At 41.6% G+C, this 19,116-nt stretch overlaps 1 protein-coding gene across 4 annotated transcripts in view; it reads right to left on the minus strand.

The window, feature by feature from the left end:
- Window positions 1-19,116, minus strand: part of ATP6V1E1 (ATPase H+ transporting V1 subunit E1) — a 53,694-nt gene that overhangs the window by 10,173 nt on the left and 24,405 nt on the right. For all 4 annotated transcript variants that reach the window (XM_036455659.2, XM_036455658.2, XM_036455656.2 and 1 more), the window contains one exon: window positions 12,084-12,150. In XM_036455659.2, coding sequence (XP_036311552.1) covers window positions 12,084-12,150 — 67 coding nt within the window. The remainder of the gene's footprint in view (window positions 1-12,083; window positions 12,151-19,116) is intronic.

A 19,116-nucleotide genomic window follows, 5' to 3' on the forward strand; every position in this document is an offset into this window, starting at 1 on the left:
TTCACATTTTCACCCTTGTTCTCTATTTTTCACCTTCCTTTTACAATACCTTTTGTCAATATCTTTGTTCTAGCAAACTGCTTGACAACTTTCTTTCATAATTTCTTACTCTAAGGATAAAGCTAGAAATAAAATGTTTTGTTTTTTAAAAATATATATTTTATTGATTTTTTACAGATAGGAAGAGAGAAGGATAGAGAGCCAGAAACATCGATAAGAGAGAAATTATCGCTCAGCTGCCTCCTGCACACCTCCTACTGGGGATATGCCCACAACCAAGGTACATGCCCTTGACTGGAATCGAACCTGGAACCTTTCAGTCTGCAGGTTGACGCTCTATACACTGAGCCAAACTGGTCTCAGCGAAATAAAATGTTTTAAAATAGCAAAATTATGCCATAGCTGGTTTGGTTCAATGGATAGAACATTATACTGTGGAATGAAGGGTCCAGGGTACAATTCCTGGTCAAGGGCACATAGCCAGCTCATCCCAGCAAGGGGCATGCAGGAGGCAGTTGATCAATGTTTCTCTCATCATTGATGTTTTTATCTTTCTCTCCCTCCCTTTCCTCTCTGAAATCACTAAAAATATATTTAAAAAATAAAATAGCAAAATCCATTTAAAGCATGAGTGTGGTATTATGTACATGTGACCTTATTTGTTCTATCATTACTGAGAGTGTTTCTTCACCCTTCCATGTCTTTTATTTACTATAGTTTGCTAAACAGTAAATAACTAGATGACAAGAAGTCAGACTGCAAAGGGTTACAAAGTGTCTTTAGAACTAAAACTATATACATGTTTTATTTTCACAAACTGCTTATTATAAATTAGAAAAATTAAAGCTTCAGCTTTATACTGAATTCAAGTTCATGCTACAGAATATTTGGACTGTACATCTGCTCTAACGGGACCAAAACACTGATAGTTCACACAAGTCAACCTCTTTAGTTCCTCAACTGCACACTCCTCAAGCCATTACAATCTAGTTTTCTACCCTCATCCAAATGAAACCACTCTGGTAAAAATCAGAAATGACATCCTGAATTGCCAAATCAAAAGATCACTGTGTTTTTTCCTACTTTGATTTCTTGAAGCATAAGATACTCTATTAGATTACCATTGTGTTCAAGTTTTTTATTTTTTTTTAAATCTTCACCTGAGGATGCATTTATCCTATATAATAAAAGGGTAAAATGCAAATTGTCCCCTCCTCCAGTTCGACCAGGAGGCAGGGCCTGCCCACCAACCGTCCAGGGCCCCTCTCCCTTGCTATGCACGAATTTGTGCACTGGGCCATAGACACACACACACACACACACACACTTTAGAAAGGAAGGTAAATGGAGAGGAGAGACAGAAAAATCAATGATGACAGAGAATCACTGACCAGCTGCCTCCTGCATGCTCCACACTGGGAATTGAGCCTGCAATCTGGGCATGTGCCCTGAATGGGAATTGAACCTCTTAGTTCATAGGTCAACCACTAAGCAACACCAGCTTGGCTGGAGGATATGTTTTTACTGACTTTACAGAGAGCGGAGAGAGAGAGAGGAGAGAGAGAGAGAGAGAGAGAGAGAGAGAGAGAGAGAGAGAGAGAGAGAGAGAGAGAGAGAGAGAGAGAGAGAGAGAGAGATAGATAGAGATAGAGAGAGAGAGAGAGAGAGAGAGATAGAGAGAGAGAGAGATAGAGAGAGAGAGAGAGAGAGAGATAGAGATAGAGAGAGAGAGAGCAAACTAGACGAGATAGAGATTCCGCATAGAGAATCGGATCTTCGCCCCTCTTACTAGAGACAGAGAGTACAGGAGACAGAGAGAGAGAAACATTGGTTGCTTCTTGTTTGCACCTCAAACTGGGATTGAATATGCAACCTAGGTATGTGTCCTGACCAGAAATTAAACCTGCAACGTGTGTTGTGTGTGTACACACATGGAACAACTCTCCTACCAACTAAGCTACCCAGCCAGGGCAATTCAAATTGTTTCCATGGCTTCTTATTCTGCCACAATATGTTTACATTTTCCTGTGTTTCCTTCCCTTAGCAATCTCTTCTTTTTCCTGCACTGTACATATGATGCTCCCCAGTGTTGACCCTCTTCTAACTCTACATCTATGACCTTTGTGACTTCATACTGTAGCTCTACCTGAGACTTCTGTGCTATCCATGTGTCCCAACTCTCCCCTCAGCCCAACTCAGAACACTTCACTTGAAACCCCAAAATTTATCAGCATCCTTTACTTGTTCTTCCTCCTGCATTTATTATTTTATGATAAAAGTAAATTTTTTTTTTATTTGTGGAGGAATATAATATATCGAAATTCCTTAAAATTTATTACACCAATCCTGGCTAGTGTTGCTCAGTTGGTTGAGTGTCATCCCATGCACCAAAGAATCACCGGTTCAATTCAGGTCAGGGCACCTGCCTGGGTTGCAGGGCTCAATCCCTAGTAGGGAGTATACAGCTGATGAATGTTTCTCTCTCTCTGAAATCAATAGATCCCTATTTTTTAAAATGTTATAACAACAGCTATTATTTTAAAATATCTTTTTATGTGAGTTTTACACACTTTAACATAAATCAATTCTTTTGAATAAAATATATCACTTAATACCTTATCTAATTTCTTTTTTAAACTTTATACTTGAAATGTACCTGACATTTCAAGTACCCACTTGACACTGTACACAGTTATTACAACATTAATGACTATACCCCGCCGAAATACAAAGGATTGTTACAAAATACTATGAACAACTCTATTCCAACAAACTGGACAACCTGAAGGAAATGGACATATTCTTAGAAAAATATAACCTTCCAAAATTAAATCAGGAAGAATCTAAAGAGCTCAATGGGCCAATAACTATGGAAGAAATTGAAACCGTCATCAAAAAGCTTCCAGGAAAAAAAAGCTCGGGGCCAGACGGCTTCACAGGAGAGTTTTACCAAAAACTCAAGGAAGAACTAAAATCTATCCTCCTCAGATTTTTCCAAAAAATTCATGAGGATGGAACACTTCCAAGCTCCTTCAATGAAGCCAGCAACACCCTAATACCAAAACCAGATAAAGACAACACAATGAAAGAGAATTACAGGCCAATATCCCTCATGAGCATTGATGCCAAAATCCTCTATAAAATTCTAGCTAATCGGCTTCAGCAGCACATCAGAAAGATCATACACCATGACCAAGTAGGATTTATTCCGGGAATGCAAGGATGGTACAATATCCGCAAATCAATAAAGGTGATACATCACATAAACAAATTGAGAGATAAAAATCATATAGTCATATCAATTGATGCAGAAAAATCATTTGATAAAATCCAACATCCTTTCCTGATAAAACTCTCAACAAGGTGGGAATAGAAGGATCATACCTCAACATTATAAAGTTATATGTGATAAACCCACAGATAACATCATACTCAATGGGAAAGACTAAAACCATGCCCTATAAGAACAGGAACAAGACAGGGCTACCCACTCTCACTACTCCTTTTTGACATAGTACTGGAAGTACTAGCCATTGTAATTAGACAAGAAGAAATAAAAGGCATCCAAGTAGGAAAAGAAGAAGTAAAGTTGTCCTTATTTGCAGATGACATGATATTGTACATAAAAAACTCAAAAGACTATCAAAAAATTAATAGACTTAATAAATGAATTGGCAATGTAGCAGGATACAAAATTAACGCCAAGAAATCTATGGCCTTTCTATACACCAATAGTGAACTTACAGAAACAGAACTAATAAATCAATCCCATTTGCCATCACACCAAAAAAATTGAGATACCTAGGAATAAACTTAACTAAGGAGGTAAAAAGACCTATATGTGGAAAACTTCAGGACACTGAAAAAAGAGATAGAGGAAGATGTAAACAGATGGAAGAACATACCATGTTCATGGATTGGTAGAATCAACATCATTAAAATGTCCATACTTCCCAAAGCAATTTATAGGTTCAATGAACTCCCCATTAAAATAGCAAAGGCATACTTCACAGACCTAGAAAGAACTCTTCAAAAATTCATTTGGAACAAAAAAAGACCCCAAATAGCCACAGCAATCCTGAGAAAGAAGAACAAAGTAGGAAGGATCTCAATACCAGATTTCAAGCTGGAGTACAAAGCCACTGTTCTCAAAACAAACTGGTACTGACATAAGAACAGACATATGGATCAATGGAATAGAATAGAGAATCTGGATATCAACCCAAACCTCTATACTCAATTAATATTTGACAAAGGAGGCATGAACATACAATGGAGTCAAGACAGTCTCTATAATAAATGGTGTTGGGAAGATTGGACAGATAAATGCAAAAAGATGAAACTAAATCACCAACTTAAACCATACACAAAAATAATCTCAAAATGAATACAGGATTTAAACATAAAATAGGAAACCATAAAAATACTAGAGGAATCCACAGGCAGCAAAATCTCAGACATAACTTCTTCACTGATACTACCCCTAGGGCAATGGAAGCTAAACAAATAAACAAATGAAACTGCATCAAAATAAAACGTTTACAGCAAAAGAAACCATCAGCAAAACAACAAGAAAGCCCATTATATGGGAGAACATATTTGAAAATGTTATCACAGATAAAGATTTAATCTCCAACTTCTACAGACAGCTTATACAATTTAATAAAAGGAAGATAAATGATCCAATTAAAAAATGAGAAATGGACCTAAATAGAATCTTTTCAAGAGAAGACAGAAGGAAGGCCAAGAAACACATGAAAACATGCTCAAAGTCACTAATTATCCGAGAGATGCAAATCAAAATGACAATGCGGTACCATCTCACACCGGCCAGAATGGCTATCATCAACAAATCAACAAACAACAAGTGTTGGCGAGGATGCGGAGAAAAAGGAACACTCATGCACTGCTGGTGGGAATGTAGACTGGTGCAACCACTGTGGAGAACAGTATGGAGTTTCCTCAAAAAACTGAAAATGGAACTCCCATTTGACCCAGTAATCCCACTCCTAGGAATATATCCTAAGAAACTGGAATCACCAATAAGAAAGGATATACGTATGCACCCCTATGTTCATAGCAGAACAATTTACAATAGCCAAGATTTGGAAACAACCTAGGTGGCCGCCAGCAGATGATTGGATCAAAAAACTATGGTACATCTACACAATGAAATACTATGTTGCCATAAAAAAGAAGAAATTCTTATCATTTGCAGCAACCGGGATGGAACTGGAAAACATTATGCTGACTGAAATAAGCCAGTCAATGAAAGAAAAACACCACATGATCTCACGCATTTATGGATAATAAAGATTATAAATTGATGAACAAAAAGATAGATATAGAGACAGTAAAGCCACAGACTGTCAAATTACAGCAAGGAGGGTAGGGAGATATGGGGGAGATAAGAGATCAACCGAAGGACTTATATGCATGCATATAAGCATAACCAATGGACGAAAAACTCTGGGGAAGGAGGGCATGTATGGGTGTGTGTGGGGGGCAATGGTAAGATATGTACACATATAATACCTTAATAAAAAATGGGGAAAAAAACCCACAAAAAACATTAATGACTATACTTTCTAAGCTGTACTTTACATCCCTGAGACTATTTTGTGACTACCAATTTGCAGTTCTTAATCCCTTCACTTTTTTCACCCAAACCCCAACTGTCCTCCCCTTTCACAATCATCAATCTGTTCAATGTTCCCTATGTCTGTTTCTATTTTTTTTTATTTTGCTCTTTAGATTCCACACATAATTTCCATTTCCTGCATGTATTGTCAAATTAAGGGCTCTGTTTTTTGTTCAAATTGCTCCATCCCATCTCCTAGCCACTGACAAATCATATGGTATTTGTCCTTCTGACTTACTTCATTAGCATAATAATCTCTAGGTCCATTTATGCTGTCATAAATGGTGAGATTTCATTCATTTTTATGGCCAAGCACTATTCCATTTGTATATGTATCACTGCTTTTATATTCACTCATCTATTAATGGACACTTACGTTGCTTATATATCTTAGCTAGGCCTTATACTTGGCATTTTTACCTAGGTTATCTAATTTAATTCTAAATAAGCTTCAGGTATGTTTTTTTCCATTTTATAGAAAATAGAGTGAAACAGAAATTCAAACCTCAAAGGGATTCCAAAGTTCTTAAACCTGGAAGGTATCTGGGCAGGGAAGGAAAAAGGATAAATAGTAGAAAGAAAAGAAAAAAAGACTGCAATTGAGACCAGTAATACTTCAGTGATCACAGGGATCCACATATTCCTTCAAATTAGTGTTTTGAGTTTCTTAGGAGTGCAACCATTGAGTCAAAAGGTAACTCCATTTAAAAAATATATTTATTGATTTCAGAGAAGAAGAGGGAGAGAGAAATAGAAACATCACTGATCTGCTGTCTCCTGCATACCCCCTACTGGGGATTGAGCTGGCAACTGGGTCGTGTGCCTTTACTGGGAACTGAACCATGACTGCCTGGATCATAAGTCAATGTTCAACCACTGAGCCACGCAGGCTGAACCTATTTTTTTATTTTTTGTGGAACTTGCATGTTTTCTATAGTGGCTGCATCAATCTGCATTTCCACCAACATTCCCTTTTCTCCATATCCTCAACATTTGTTTGCTGACTTATTAATGATAGCTGTGAAGTGTTATGGTTTTAATCTGCATTTCTCTGCTATTAGTGTCAATGGGCATCTTGCCCTATCTGTCTTCTTTGGAGAACTGTCTATTCAGGTCCTTGCACCCTCCACATCCCCTTTGGGATAGGGGTAAATATAAAATATTTGGGTTTTTTTAGTTGTCTGCCTACTCTCTCTGAGTCTGTCTCTATGTTGCTTGGTAGTTGAGTGTGTTCATTGAATTCCACATGAGTGAAATCTTATGTTACTTCTTTTTTTGACTGCTCTATTCGTTTTTTAATTGGACTCTTCCCTTCTGTATTTCTAACCATCTATTTAATTGCCTAACTCTGTAACCCATAAGTCATTCTTAACTCCTTTCCACTCACTCATCACAACTTGTCACCAAAGCCAGTGTACTCTGTCTTTTTAGTATCTCTGGAATGAGGTTCTTATCTTTTTTGTTGTGGCCTTTTTACCTCTGACTTGAAAGTTAAGCCATAACCTTCTGGCTTCCACTCCCCAATGTTGCCAGGTCTCTCTAACACAAGTCTAAGACTACAACAGTAGTTAGTTTTTAATGAGGTTCCCAGACTACCAACATAAAGATTACTCTGAGCTGCTTATTTACTGATTCCTGACAAAAATATAAAAATCTCTGGGATATAGCCCGGCTGTGTTGGCTCAGTGGATTGGGCATCATCCCATGGAGAGAGGTCCTAGCTTGATTCCCAGTCAGGGTACATGCCTAGATTGTGGGCTTGATCCCCAGCCAATGATTCTCTCTTATCATTGGTGCTTCTATCTCTCTCCCTCTCCCTTCCTCTCTAAAATCAATAAAAATATTTTTTAGCCGAAACCAGTTTGGCTCAGTGGATAGAGCATCGGCCTGCGGACTGAAGGGTCCCAGGTTCGATTCCAGTCAGGGGCATGTGCCTTGGTTGCGGGAATATCTCCGGTGCGGGGTGTGCGGGGGGGGGCAGCTGATGGATGTTTCTCTCTCATCGATGTTTCTAACTCTCTATCCCTCTCTCTTCCTCTCTGTAAAAAATCAATAAAAATATATTTAAACACACACACACATACACAAAATATATATATATTTTTTAAAATCTCTGGGATATAAATATTAAGATCCTCCAAGGGATTTTTATGTCTATTAAGGTTTGAGAACTAACAAAAGGATAAAGTCCATAATCAACAGGCATTCAAGGCTCTGTTAATTGAACCCAAATGTCTGTCTTTTCTCATTTCATACCACTACCCACTCTACTAGACTATTTCCATTTCCTGCATGTTGTTGTCAAATTAAGGGCTGTGTTTTTTGTTCAACTTGCTCCATCCCATTTCCTAGCCACTGACTAATCTTTTAAGGTCATGCTCAAAAGGCTGTTCAGGCACACCTTGTTTTATTGTGCTTTACTTTATTGAACTTCATGTTGTAGTTTTTGTAAATTGAAGGCAAAACCTTCCACCAGCAAAGATTATGATTCACTTTATTGCGATCTCACTGTAAGGCGGTCTGGAATCAAACCCCAAAATACCAGAGATTTGACTATATGTATACATTTTCTCCTGTATAGATCCAGATAGGCAGACACATATAGGGCCTAGCAAATACAAGACAAGTGTAAGTATACTTTGAAATCCAAATAGTTTACTGTCTCAAGGGAACCCAGCTCAATTATGAAATGAAAATATAGGAGTGAAACTAAAAGATCAAGTTAGTACTGAAAAGAGAGGGAATTTTATTTGTGATGATTTCAGTGGTAACCAAACACTCTGGTTATTTAGGGAAGATATGTGGTATGAACTAGAATTGCTAATTGTTTCAAAATTATGAAATGTAACCCTCTTCCTCTAGCCTAGTGGCTGGCAAACTGCGGGCTCGTGAGCCATATGTGGCTCTTTGGTCCCTTGAGTGTGGCTCTTCCACAAAATACCATGTTTTTAGCAAAGGCCAGCTTAGGAGTACCCTAATCAAGTTAATAACAATGTACCTACCTATATAGTTTAAGTTTAAAAAATTTGGCTCTCAAAAGAAATGTTGATATTTGGCTCTGTTGACTAATGAGTTTGATGACTAGTGCTCTAGCCCATCTCTTGAAGAAAAGGATGGTTAACAATATTTTGAAAAGCTATCTGAAGATGAACCTTTTCCATTTATAAAAATATGTTCATTCCACAAAACTCCCCTCCCTCAAAATTTGGAAGTCACCGTGTATAATGGGAGATGTTACTAAAATGTACTAGTATAACAACTGTGTAAATATTCTGGAGAGAAGAAAAAAGTTGAGAAGCACTGGTATTAAAAAAAATAAAAAATTTCATTAAAAAAGAAAAAGAAAGAAAACCCAGATTTTTCTTATATGTATTTATTTTTAAAATATATATTTTATTGATTTTTCACAGAGTGGAAGGGAGAGAGATAGAGAGTTAGAAACATTGATGAGAGAGAAACATCGATCAGCTGCCTCTTACATATCCCCTACTGGGGATGTGCCTGCAACCAAGATACATGCCCTTGACTGGAATCAAATCAGGGATCCTTCAGTCCATAGGCCGACACCCTATCCACTGAGCCAAACCAGTTAGAGCTATATGTATTTTTTAAAACACAACTTATATTCAACCTACTAGGATGTTAAATTCCACAAAAGCAAGGACTTGCTTTTATTATATCTCTAATACTTAGAGATTACCACTTGTTATCACTTTACTGTATTCACACATCCTATAAAATAAAAGCCTAATATGCTAAGTGTTTGGTCGTCTGTTCAACCAAAGTGTAATATGCTAATGATATGCTAAGGTCATTCAACCGCTTGCTATGATATGCATTGACCACCAGGGGGCAGACAGTCGACTGGTTGACCAGTCACTATGATGTGCACGACCACTAGAGGGTAGACACTCCAACAGGTTGGTTGGTTTGCTGCTGAGGTATGGCCAACTGGGATCTGAGTGAGACGGGCCGGACACACCCTGGAGCCATCCCTTGGTCTCTCCTTGGCTGGCCAACCTCTCACGTCCCTCCCCAGCCCCGATCATGCACTGGTGGGGTCCCTTACCCTGGCCTGCCCTCTCACAATCTAGGACCCATCAGGGGATATCAGAGAGGCAGTTTTGGCCCAATCCCGCAGGCCAGACTGAGCGACCCTACTGGTACACAAATTTGTGCACTGGGCCTCTAGTTTGATAAATAAATAACTGATCTGAACTTTAGGTATCATGTTATATCCATGACAACTAAAATTTTCTTCTAAAGACAAACTAGTAGTTATTTATATATTTAAAAAGATTTAAAGCAGTTTCTAATAAAAACTTAAATTAGTACTTTAAAATTAGAAAAAACAAACAATAAAATATTGTTAAAATATAATTGTATTGATTTTAGAGAGAGGAAGGGAGAGGGAATTAGAAACATCAATGTAAGGGAACATCATCAATCAGCTGCCTTCTGTATATCCCCTTCTGGGGATCAAGTCCACAATCAGGCATGTCCCCTGACTGGGAATGGAACTGCAATCTCTTGATTCCTGAATTGACACTCAACCACTGAGCCAAACTAGCCAGGTGAGTTGGTTATTTTTCTTAAAGCAGCTTGTCCTTCTAACTTCCCATTTTTGTTAATAAAATGACCATTCTCCTAGTTAGCGAGGCCTGAAATTCAGTATTTGGTGTTGAACTTGGAAGAGGAGGAATCAATCAACATCTGGAATATCTTCCTATAAAATGTGTCAACACTGACACCGTGCCAGATTCATCTAATATAAATCACATCTTATAGTCTCAGTTTGTTTCTTTAATTATTCAAGAAAATGGAATGTTTTCCATTTACTCAAGTTTTATAGCTTTTTCATATAGGTATAATTCATTTAAATTTATTCCCAAAAATTAAATGATTTTTGTAGCTATTATCAAGAGATCTACTTTTATTTTACTTGCTAATTGGTTATTGTTGGCATAGAAAAAAACTCAATTCCTGTAAGTTCTCTGTGTAACCAGTCATCTTTTGAAAGAATTACTAGTTCTTACTGTTTTTTGTATGTTATATTTTCTATATAGATGATTATATGTGCAAAAATAATTGTATCTTCCTTTCCAATATTTAAATAACTTATTTCTCCACTTTATAAGGAATCTAGGTCCTCTAAAATAACAATGAATAACAGCGGAATATCAGCAGGCATCCTTGTTTAGTTCCTGAATACAAGTCTAATAACTCTAAGCTTTCTCATCTAAATGGCATGTTTCTGGAGGTTTTCTGTCCTCTTCCAAGGACAAGAGTACTTCCCAAATTGTTTTCTTTTTTGAAAATATATTTTATTGATTTTTTTTACAGAGAAGAAGGGAGAGGGATTGAGAGTTAGAAATATCAATGAAAGAAACACTGATGAGCTGCCTCCTGCACACCCCCTATCAGGAAATACCCCCACAACCAAGGTACATGCCCTTGAAAAAAATCAAACCTGGGACCCTTTAGTCCACAGGTGGATGCTCTATCCACTAAGCCAAACCAGTTAGGGCCCAAATAGTTTTCTTGTGTCTAACCTTTTCCCTGTTAAACTTAGCCTATACATTCATTCATGGATCTTTATTTATAGTAGTCCCAATAAAATAAAATAAAAACTTCAATTAAACTTTCTATTGAAAGTAGGCAAGCCTTTTTAACCTGTACTTATGCCTTAGATTAACTCTAACCTACATTTCCAGCCTCCACAATGCCTATCACCCTAATATGTGTTGTCAATCCATGATATAATCCAAAAGGATCTATGAGCTCTGTTAGATCAGAGGGTCCATTAAGACAGGAACATAACGTATTCATTTTTATATTTATATTCTCTGGTTCTCAAAATCATCCTATATAATAAAAGCCTAATATGCAAATTGTCCCCTCAGGGGGTCATTCAACCACTGGCTATAACATGCGCTGACCACCAGGGGGTGGCATGAAACATAGAGGACATCATAGACATGGTCCTGGCAGCAGGTGGCAGTGGAGGTGCTGCTGGCCCCAATGGGCCCTGATGAAATTGGGACTATGGTGGAGCAGATGAGCAGTCAGCACCAGACCAACGTTGGTGCGATCGGGGGCCTGATCAGACACAGACGGGACCAGTGGGGAAGGCTGGGGGAAGGCGCCGCCTGGCTCTCAGGCACTTGAGGGAGCTGGGTGGGAGCCCAATAGCCCTGCCCACTGCCCAGTAGACAGTGACCTGTGGCAGCAGTAGGGGGTGGGGCCGCCATCCCGCTCAAAGGCACTGAGGGAGAAAGGGCAAATAGCAATATTAAAATATTTCTTTTAATTATTTTTCCTTTCAATGTCCACAAATCCATCATGGGGCCACTAGTTCAACTCTTTAATTAGCTAATGTTAACTAGTAAGTTCTCTATAATAGACAATAAATACAATTTCATAACTAACAGAAACTACTCACTGTAATAAGATCATCTCTCGCTCTGAGAACTTTGAGTCTTGCTTGATTCATCATATTGGACATCTGACTGTAAATGATAGAAAAAAATATTAGTACAGTATAAAAAACAAAAACCATAGAGAAGTCTACTAAAATTTACTTAATTATTTCTACCAACTTGTTTTTTTCTTTTAAACCTTCATTGTTGAGAACAGTACAGAGGCCACCCTTTTTACTCCCATTGGTTCTCTCCACCCCAGGCCTTCACCACCCTACTGTCTGTGTCAATAGATAAGACATTTGGTTAATCTCTTCCCCTTCCCCACCCACTTCCCTCTGAGATTTATCAATTTATTCCAAGTTTCCATGCCAATTCAATTTTATTCACCAGTTTCTTTTGTTCATGAGGTTTATGGTTGGTTATTTTGATTTTTATACTCAGTTGATAGATACGTATCTGTTGCCTTTTATTGTTCATATATTTTATCTTTCTCCTTCTTTTGCTCTTTCTTATTCTTACAGAATACCCTTCAACATTTCATGTAATACTGGTTTGGTGGTGATGAACTACCTTAGTTTTTTTCTGGTTTGTGAAACTCTTTATCTGACCTTCAATTCTAAATTAGAGTTTTGCTGAGTAATCTTGGTTATAGGTCCTTACTATTCATCACTTTCAGTATTTCTTTTTTATTTAAAATAAATTCTTATTGTTCATATTATTACAAATATTCCCTCCCCCCTCAACCCCCCATTGCTCTCCTCCACCAGGTTCCCACCCCACTCTCTGCCCTTTCCCCACTCCCCATTGTCCTCATCCATAGGTGCACAGTTTATGTTCAGTCTCTTCCCACATTCCTCTCTCCCCTTTTCCTCAAGAATCGTCAGATCACTCCCCTTCCAAAACTCTGAATCTATTATTGATATATTCAACAGTTAATATTGTTCATTAGCTTTTTTTTTTTTAAATTTCCTTGGTTTTTAGATTCACTTGTTGATAGTTACGTATTTGTTGTTCATAATTTTTATCGTTATTTACTTTCTCTTCTGAAAGAACCCCCTTCAGCAATTCATATATTCTAGTTTGGTGTTGATGAACTCCTTTAGCTTTTTTTTATTAGTGAAGCTCTTTATCTGACCTTTGATTCTGAGTGATAGCTTTGCTGGATAGATTATCTTTGGCTGTAGGTTCTTACTAATCATCACCTTGAATATTTCTTGCCATTCCCGTCTGGCCTGCATGGTTTTCTGTTGAGAAATCAGCTGACAATTGTATAGGTGCTCCTTTATAGGTAACTACCTTCTTTGCTCTTGCTGCTTTTAATATTCTCTCTTTGTCTTTTGCTTGGAATTTTAATTATGATGTGTCTTGGTGTGGTCCTCTTTGGATTCCTTTTGTTTGGGGTTCTATGTGCTTCCTGGACTTGTAAGTCTAATTCTTTTACCAGGTGGGGGAAGTTTTCTGTCACTATTTCTTTCAGTATGTTTTCAATATCTTGCTCTCTCTCATCTTCTTGGACCCCATAATTCTGATGTTGGTTCGCTTGAAGTTGTCCCAGAGGTTTCTTACATTATCTTCAATTTTCTGGATTCTCTTGCCTTCTAGCTTCTGCGGAGGAGTGTCTTCTGGCTCTTTACGCTCCAAATCTTAGACTTGATTCTTGCGATCTTCCATTCTGTTTTTAGGACTCTGTATAATATTTTTATTTCAGACAATGTATTCTTTATTTCTTGTTGATCCCTTATCATTTCTTGTTGATCCCTTATCATTTCTTGTTAATTCTTTTTTTTTTTTTAATATATTTTATTGATTTTGTACAGAGAGGAAGGGAGAGAGATAGAGAGTCAGAAACATCGATGAGAGAGAGTCATCGATCAGCTGCCTCTTGCACACCCGCTACTGGGGATATGCCCGCAGCCAAGGTACATGCCCTTGACCGGAATCGAACCTGGGACCTTTCAGTCCCCAAGCCGACGCTCTATCCATTGAGCCAAACCGGTCCTGGCCATTTCTTGTTAATTCTTTATTAATTCTAATAGATCCCTTTTCATATCCTCATAGGTCTTATCCATCTTTTCTAGGAAATTCTTGAAAAACCTTATAAGCGTAGATTTGAACTCTATATCCAGTCACTTTTTGTCCTCCATTTTTTTCGTTTGTGATCTATTTCGTCTCAGCATTTTCGCAGCATTCCTGAGTTGGTAGCCTTAAAAGTCTCTGTGTTCTGCTTGGATGGGGCGGGGTTTCAGGGTGGAGCCTACAGCTTTGGCTTCCGTCAGCCCCCCACTAGGAGGGTCCTTCAGTACTAGTTGCAAGCGCCTCTGAGAGAAAGGTGCCCTCGATTTTTGCCTGCTGCCAAACAGTCTATGCTCTCCCACAATGAGCCCGAAACTGGGGTTCAGTTCAGTTGGAAGTGGAGTTGGAGGTGGCGTTCAGAGCAGTCTGGAGCCCCTGTCTCCTTCCCACCAGGGCAATCCCGCGGCACAGCTAACTGTCCCTTCTCTGCGCACAATGTGCTCGCCGCCTGGACCTCCTTTCACCACTCCCCCAGGTTCCGCCTTACAGCCCAGCTCCCTCTGGATGAGCCTGGGTCCCCGGGGTCTGGCCTAGAACTGGGGTTCAGAGCAGTCAGAACTGGGGCCCAGCACAGTCGGAGCGTTTATCTCCTTCCTGCTAGGGAACGCCAGCCAGGCACTCAGCCTCCCTCCTCTCCGGCTCCGTTGTCTCCGCGCGCGCAGCGTGTCTCCGTACCTTAGGCTTTTACAGCTCCTCCGCGCTTCTTTTTTTTTTTTTTTTATTATCAATCTTTATTGTTCATATTGTTACAAAGGTTCCTCATTTCTTCCCCCCTCCACCAGGTTCCCACCTCACCCTCCGCCCCCTCCCCATCCCCCATTGTCCTCATCCATAGGTGCAGTTTATGTTCAGTCTCTTCCTCCCTCCCTTTCCCCGATAGTAAATCCCTTTTCAGATAGTAAATCAGTTACTTATCATTTTCTCATATCAATAATACCACCACATGCTCAATGATACATTTCACACAAAAGACATTTCCAAATAGGTCAACCAGCCTCATCCAGGCCCCACCCAAGGCACTCACAGATCAACACAGATCAACACCCCAGCCCTATACTAACTCAACACATCCAGATCTAAGCCTTCAGCACTTGATTCAGCAGACCCTCAAGTTCCCACAAAAGTTTCCAGCCATGTCTGAGAGGCAGCCGTGGGGCAGGGGCAGGCGAGGAGCGAGCTGTTCCGGGCCTGGCTGCTCCGGGCCTGGCCTCTGTTGCTCTGGTTCGTTCCCCAACCAGCTGCTCCAGGTCTGGTCACCGCCGCTCCCGACCTAGTTGCTCTGGACCTGGCAGCTGCTGCTCTGGGCCTGGCCGCACCCGACCTGGCTGCTCCGGGCCTGGCCGCTCCGAGCCCGGCAGCTGCTGCTCCAGGCCTGGCCACACCCGACCTGGCTGCTCCGGGCCTGGCCGCTCCCAGCCTGGCAGCTGCTGCTCCTGGTTTGGCCGCACCAGACCAGGCTGCTCTGGGCCTAGCTGCCCCAGGCCCGGCCGCTCCGAGTCTGGCCGCTCCCAGCCTGGATGCTCCGGGCTTGACTACTGCTGTTCTGGGTCTGGCTGCTCCCAACCCGGCTGCTCTGGGCCCGGCTTCTCTGGGCCCGGCCACTCCGGGTCTGGGTGTTCCTGGACTGGCCACCCTGGGCTTGGCCGCCTCCGCCTCAGGCCTGGCTGCCACTGCCCCAGGTCTGGCTGCTCCAGTGCTGGCTGTTGTTGCTCTGGTTCTGGCTGCTGCTGCTCTGGGGCCTGGCCGTTGCTGCTCCGGGCCCGGTTGCCACTGCTTTGTGCCTGGGCACTCTAGGCCTGGCCACCGCTGTTCCAACATTCTGTCCTTTTTTTTTTTTAAACGCATTTATGTTGCAATGTTGGCTGGTGAGTTGAGTTCTGACTTAGTCTTTGAATTTTCAAGATCTTCTTTGTATTCTTTCTTAAGTAATTTTACTATCTTTTGCTCTCACTTGATTTCTTCACATTGAGAACTTTGGTTTCTTCCTCCTTGTCCTGGGAGCTCAGCAGGTTGGCCTGTGGCTCCCCTTTGTTCTCCGCGGGCTCCTGCGCTGCTCCAACCCACCACCGGGGTCGGCGCCGCCCAGGAAGCAGCCCCCGGCCCCGGCTCCGCCACCCACTCTCAGAGGTCGAAGGCTCAGGGGCACCCCCCCACCCTGGGGGCCCCGTCACCTGGCTCGTGTCTGGCAGGGGCTCTCGCTCCCTGTCACGTTCCTCCAGTCTGGAGCTTTTTTTTTTCTCCTTTCTGCTAGGGGAGTCTGGGATCAGAGTCAACAGAATGTCCTCTGCGCGCAGTGCGGGTGACCCTGGGGGCTCCGCCCTTCGCCACTCCTCTGGGATTCCGCCTCACAGCCCCGTCTCCCCCTGCCCGAGCCTGGGTCCCGAGGGTCTGGTACAGGACTGGGGTTCAGAGCAGTCCGGACTGAGGCTCAGCGCCGCCGGAGGCTTTGTTTCTTCCCGCTAGGGTAATCCAGCATCAGAGTCAACATTCAGTCCTCTGCGCGCAGTGTGCGCGCTACTCCGGGGGCCCTGCTTTTCGCTGCTTGCTTGGGGTTCCACCTCACAGCCCCGTCTCCCCCTGCCGGAGCCTGGGTCCCCAGGGTCTGGCTCATATCTGGGGCTTAGCGCTGCCGGTTCAGCCCAGGCTGGGGGTTTTATTTCCTTCCTGCTAGGGCATGCCAGGCAGCACCCAGTCCTCTCCTCCTCTCCGGCTGTGACCTCTCCGCGCGCATGCATGCGGACGCGCAGCATGTCTCCGTACCTTAGGCTTTTTTTCAGCTCCTCTGATTTTCCTTCTGGTTTTCTCTTTCCTTCTTGTTGTAGAATTTTCAGTCAGTCGACTACCTGTAGCTCTGGGCGATGTCCACTCTACATTTTAATTGTATTCCATTGAAATTGTTGTGTGCTGCTGCGGTTAGGTGTCTACCTGAGCAGCCATCTTGGATCCTCCCTGGACTTCTTTCTGCTTCCTTCTGATTTTCTCCTTGCTTCTTGTTGTAGAATTTCCAGTCAGTCGACTTTCCTGTAGTTCTGGGTAATGTCCATTTTATATTTTAGTTGTATTATATTGAAATTGTTGTGTGCGGCTGTGGCTAGGTGTTTACCTGTCAGCCATCTTGGAACGACTCCACTCCCTTCTGGCCTGCAAAGTTTCTGTTAAGAAGTCAGCTAACAGTCCTATGGGCTCTGCTTTATAGGTAACTAACTGGTTATCTCGTGCTGCTTTTAAGATTCTGTCTGTCTTTAAGCCTTGGCATTTTAATTATGATGTATTTTGGGGTGGGCCTTGTTGGGTTCCTTTTGTTTGAGACTCTCTGAGCTTCCTAGGCTTTTAAGTGTATTTCTTTCGCCAGGTAGGGGAAGTGTTCTGTCATTATTTCTTCAAATAGGTTTTCAATATTTTGTTCTCTCTCATTTCCTTCTGACACCCTCATAATGTAAATGTTGGTAAGCTTGAAGTTGTTCTAGAGGCTCCTTACACTATCTTCATATTTTTGGAATTTTTTCTTTTTGCTCTTCTGATTGGGTGTTTTTTTGCTTCCTTATATTCCAAATCCTTGATTTGATTCTCGGAATCCTCTACGTTGAAACCTTGTAAATTATTCTTTATTTCACTTAGTGTATGCTTAATTTCTGACTGGTTCTTTTTCATGTCTTTGACATTCACTAAGATCCTTGAAAGTCTCATGAAGATCCTTGAATAAGCTTATAACATGATTTTGAACTCTGTATCCAGCAGTTCGCTTGCTTCCATTTATTTCATTTGCCACATGTTTGTCTCCCCATTTTGGCTGTTCCCTGTGTTTCTTTTTATGTATTAGGTAGAGTATATGTGTTTCCTGGAGTTGGTAGGATGACCTTCTGAAGTAGGTGTCCTGTAGGATCTAATGTCTCAGCCGCCCCAAGTCACCTGATATGGCACTCCAGGGACCCTGTGTGAGCTGTGTGCAATCTTGTTGGAATTGAGCTTTGATTGCTGTTGGCGTCACTGGGAAGAGTTGACCTCTAGGACCAGCTGCAACTATAGTGGGAAAGCTGCTGTGCAGGATATACCCCTATGAAGCAGGACTTAAGGGAGGTTTTCATGCTCACTGAGTCTGCCTCTTGAGTGTGTTACTTCTGGATGTGTAGAGTTGTAATCTGGTATGGTCTGAGGCTGCCAAATGGGTGCACTGGTTCTGGGGCTTCCCAGGAGGTACAAAGGCAGCCACTGGAGTCACCCAGAAGGAACTATAGACAGGTCTACAGATGACTGCTACTTGTATTGGGCCTGTGAAGCAAGGCAGGCTGGTGCTAGTGCTGGGTCTCGGGCCTTTTATTGATAGGTTTGGGGGCATGCTGTCAACACCTTCAGCTTGTTTGAGAGATTTTTAACAAGATTTGAAGCCTGAGCCAGGACAGGCCATTCATATGGAAAAGCAACTGCAAACAGCTTGGGTCGGGCTGCAAACTTGATGGGGCAGAGTCTCAGGGAATTTTCAATGTGAAACAACCTGTTTACTCCAGGCTGAGGGAGACTCAAATATGGCTGCTAGTCAGCCCTGAGAGAGGGGAGGTCCCAGCACCAGAACAATGCCCCTTGTGAGTACCTCGTTTGGGAGAAAACTGCCCCAGAGTTTCTGCCCTCATGCCAGATAATCCAGTTCCTCTCCATATGTGCTGAGTCCCCTGGCATTGGAGCTCGGAAGAAGTGGAACTGTGTTGTAAGATTGTACCTGGGCAATTTAAAAAGAAAACCTGGGACTCCAGCAGCCTCTCTTATTCAGCCACAACTCCCACTGGTTTTTACAGCTTGTAGTTGGGGAGCTTTTCTACCCAACCCTGGAAACCTGAGCTAGGGTACTAGTGTGGGCTTGGACCCCTTACACCTGAAAGGCGGCCTCCGTAGAGACAGTCTACTCCTATTAAAATAACGGCACATGTGGGTGTCGGATCAGCTTGATCCAGATTTCTGCCCCTCCTACCAGTCTCAATGTACTTT

This window comes from Pipistrellus kuhlii, unplaced genomic scaffold (genome assembly GCF_014108245.1).
Source record: "Pipistrellus kuhlii isolate mPipKuh1 unplaced genomic scaffold, mPipKuh1.p scaffold_m20_p_3, whole genome shotgun sequence".
Taxonomy (NCBI): domain Eukaryota; kingdom Metazoa; phylum Chordata; class Mammalia; order Chiroptera; family Vespertilionidae; genus Pipistrellus; species Pipistrellus kuhlii.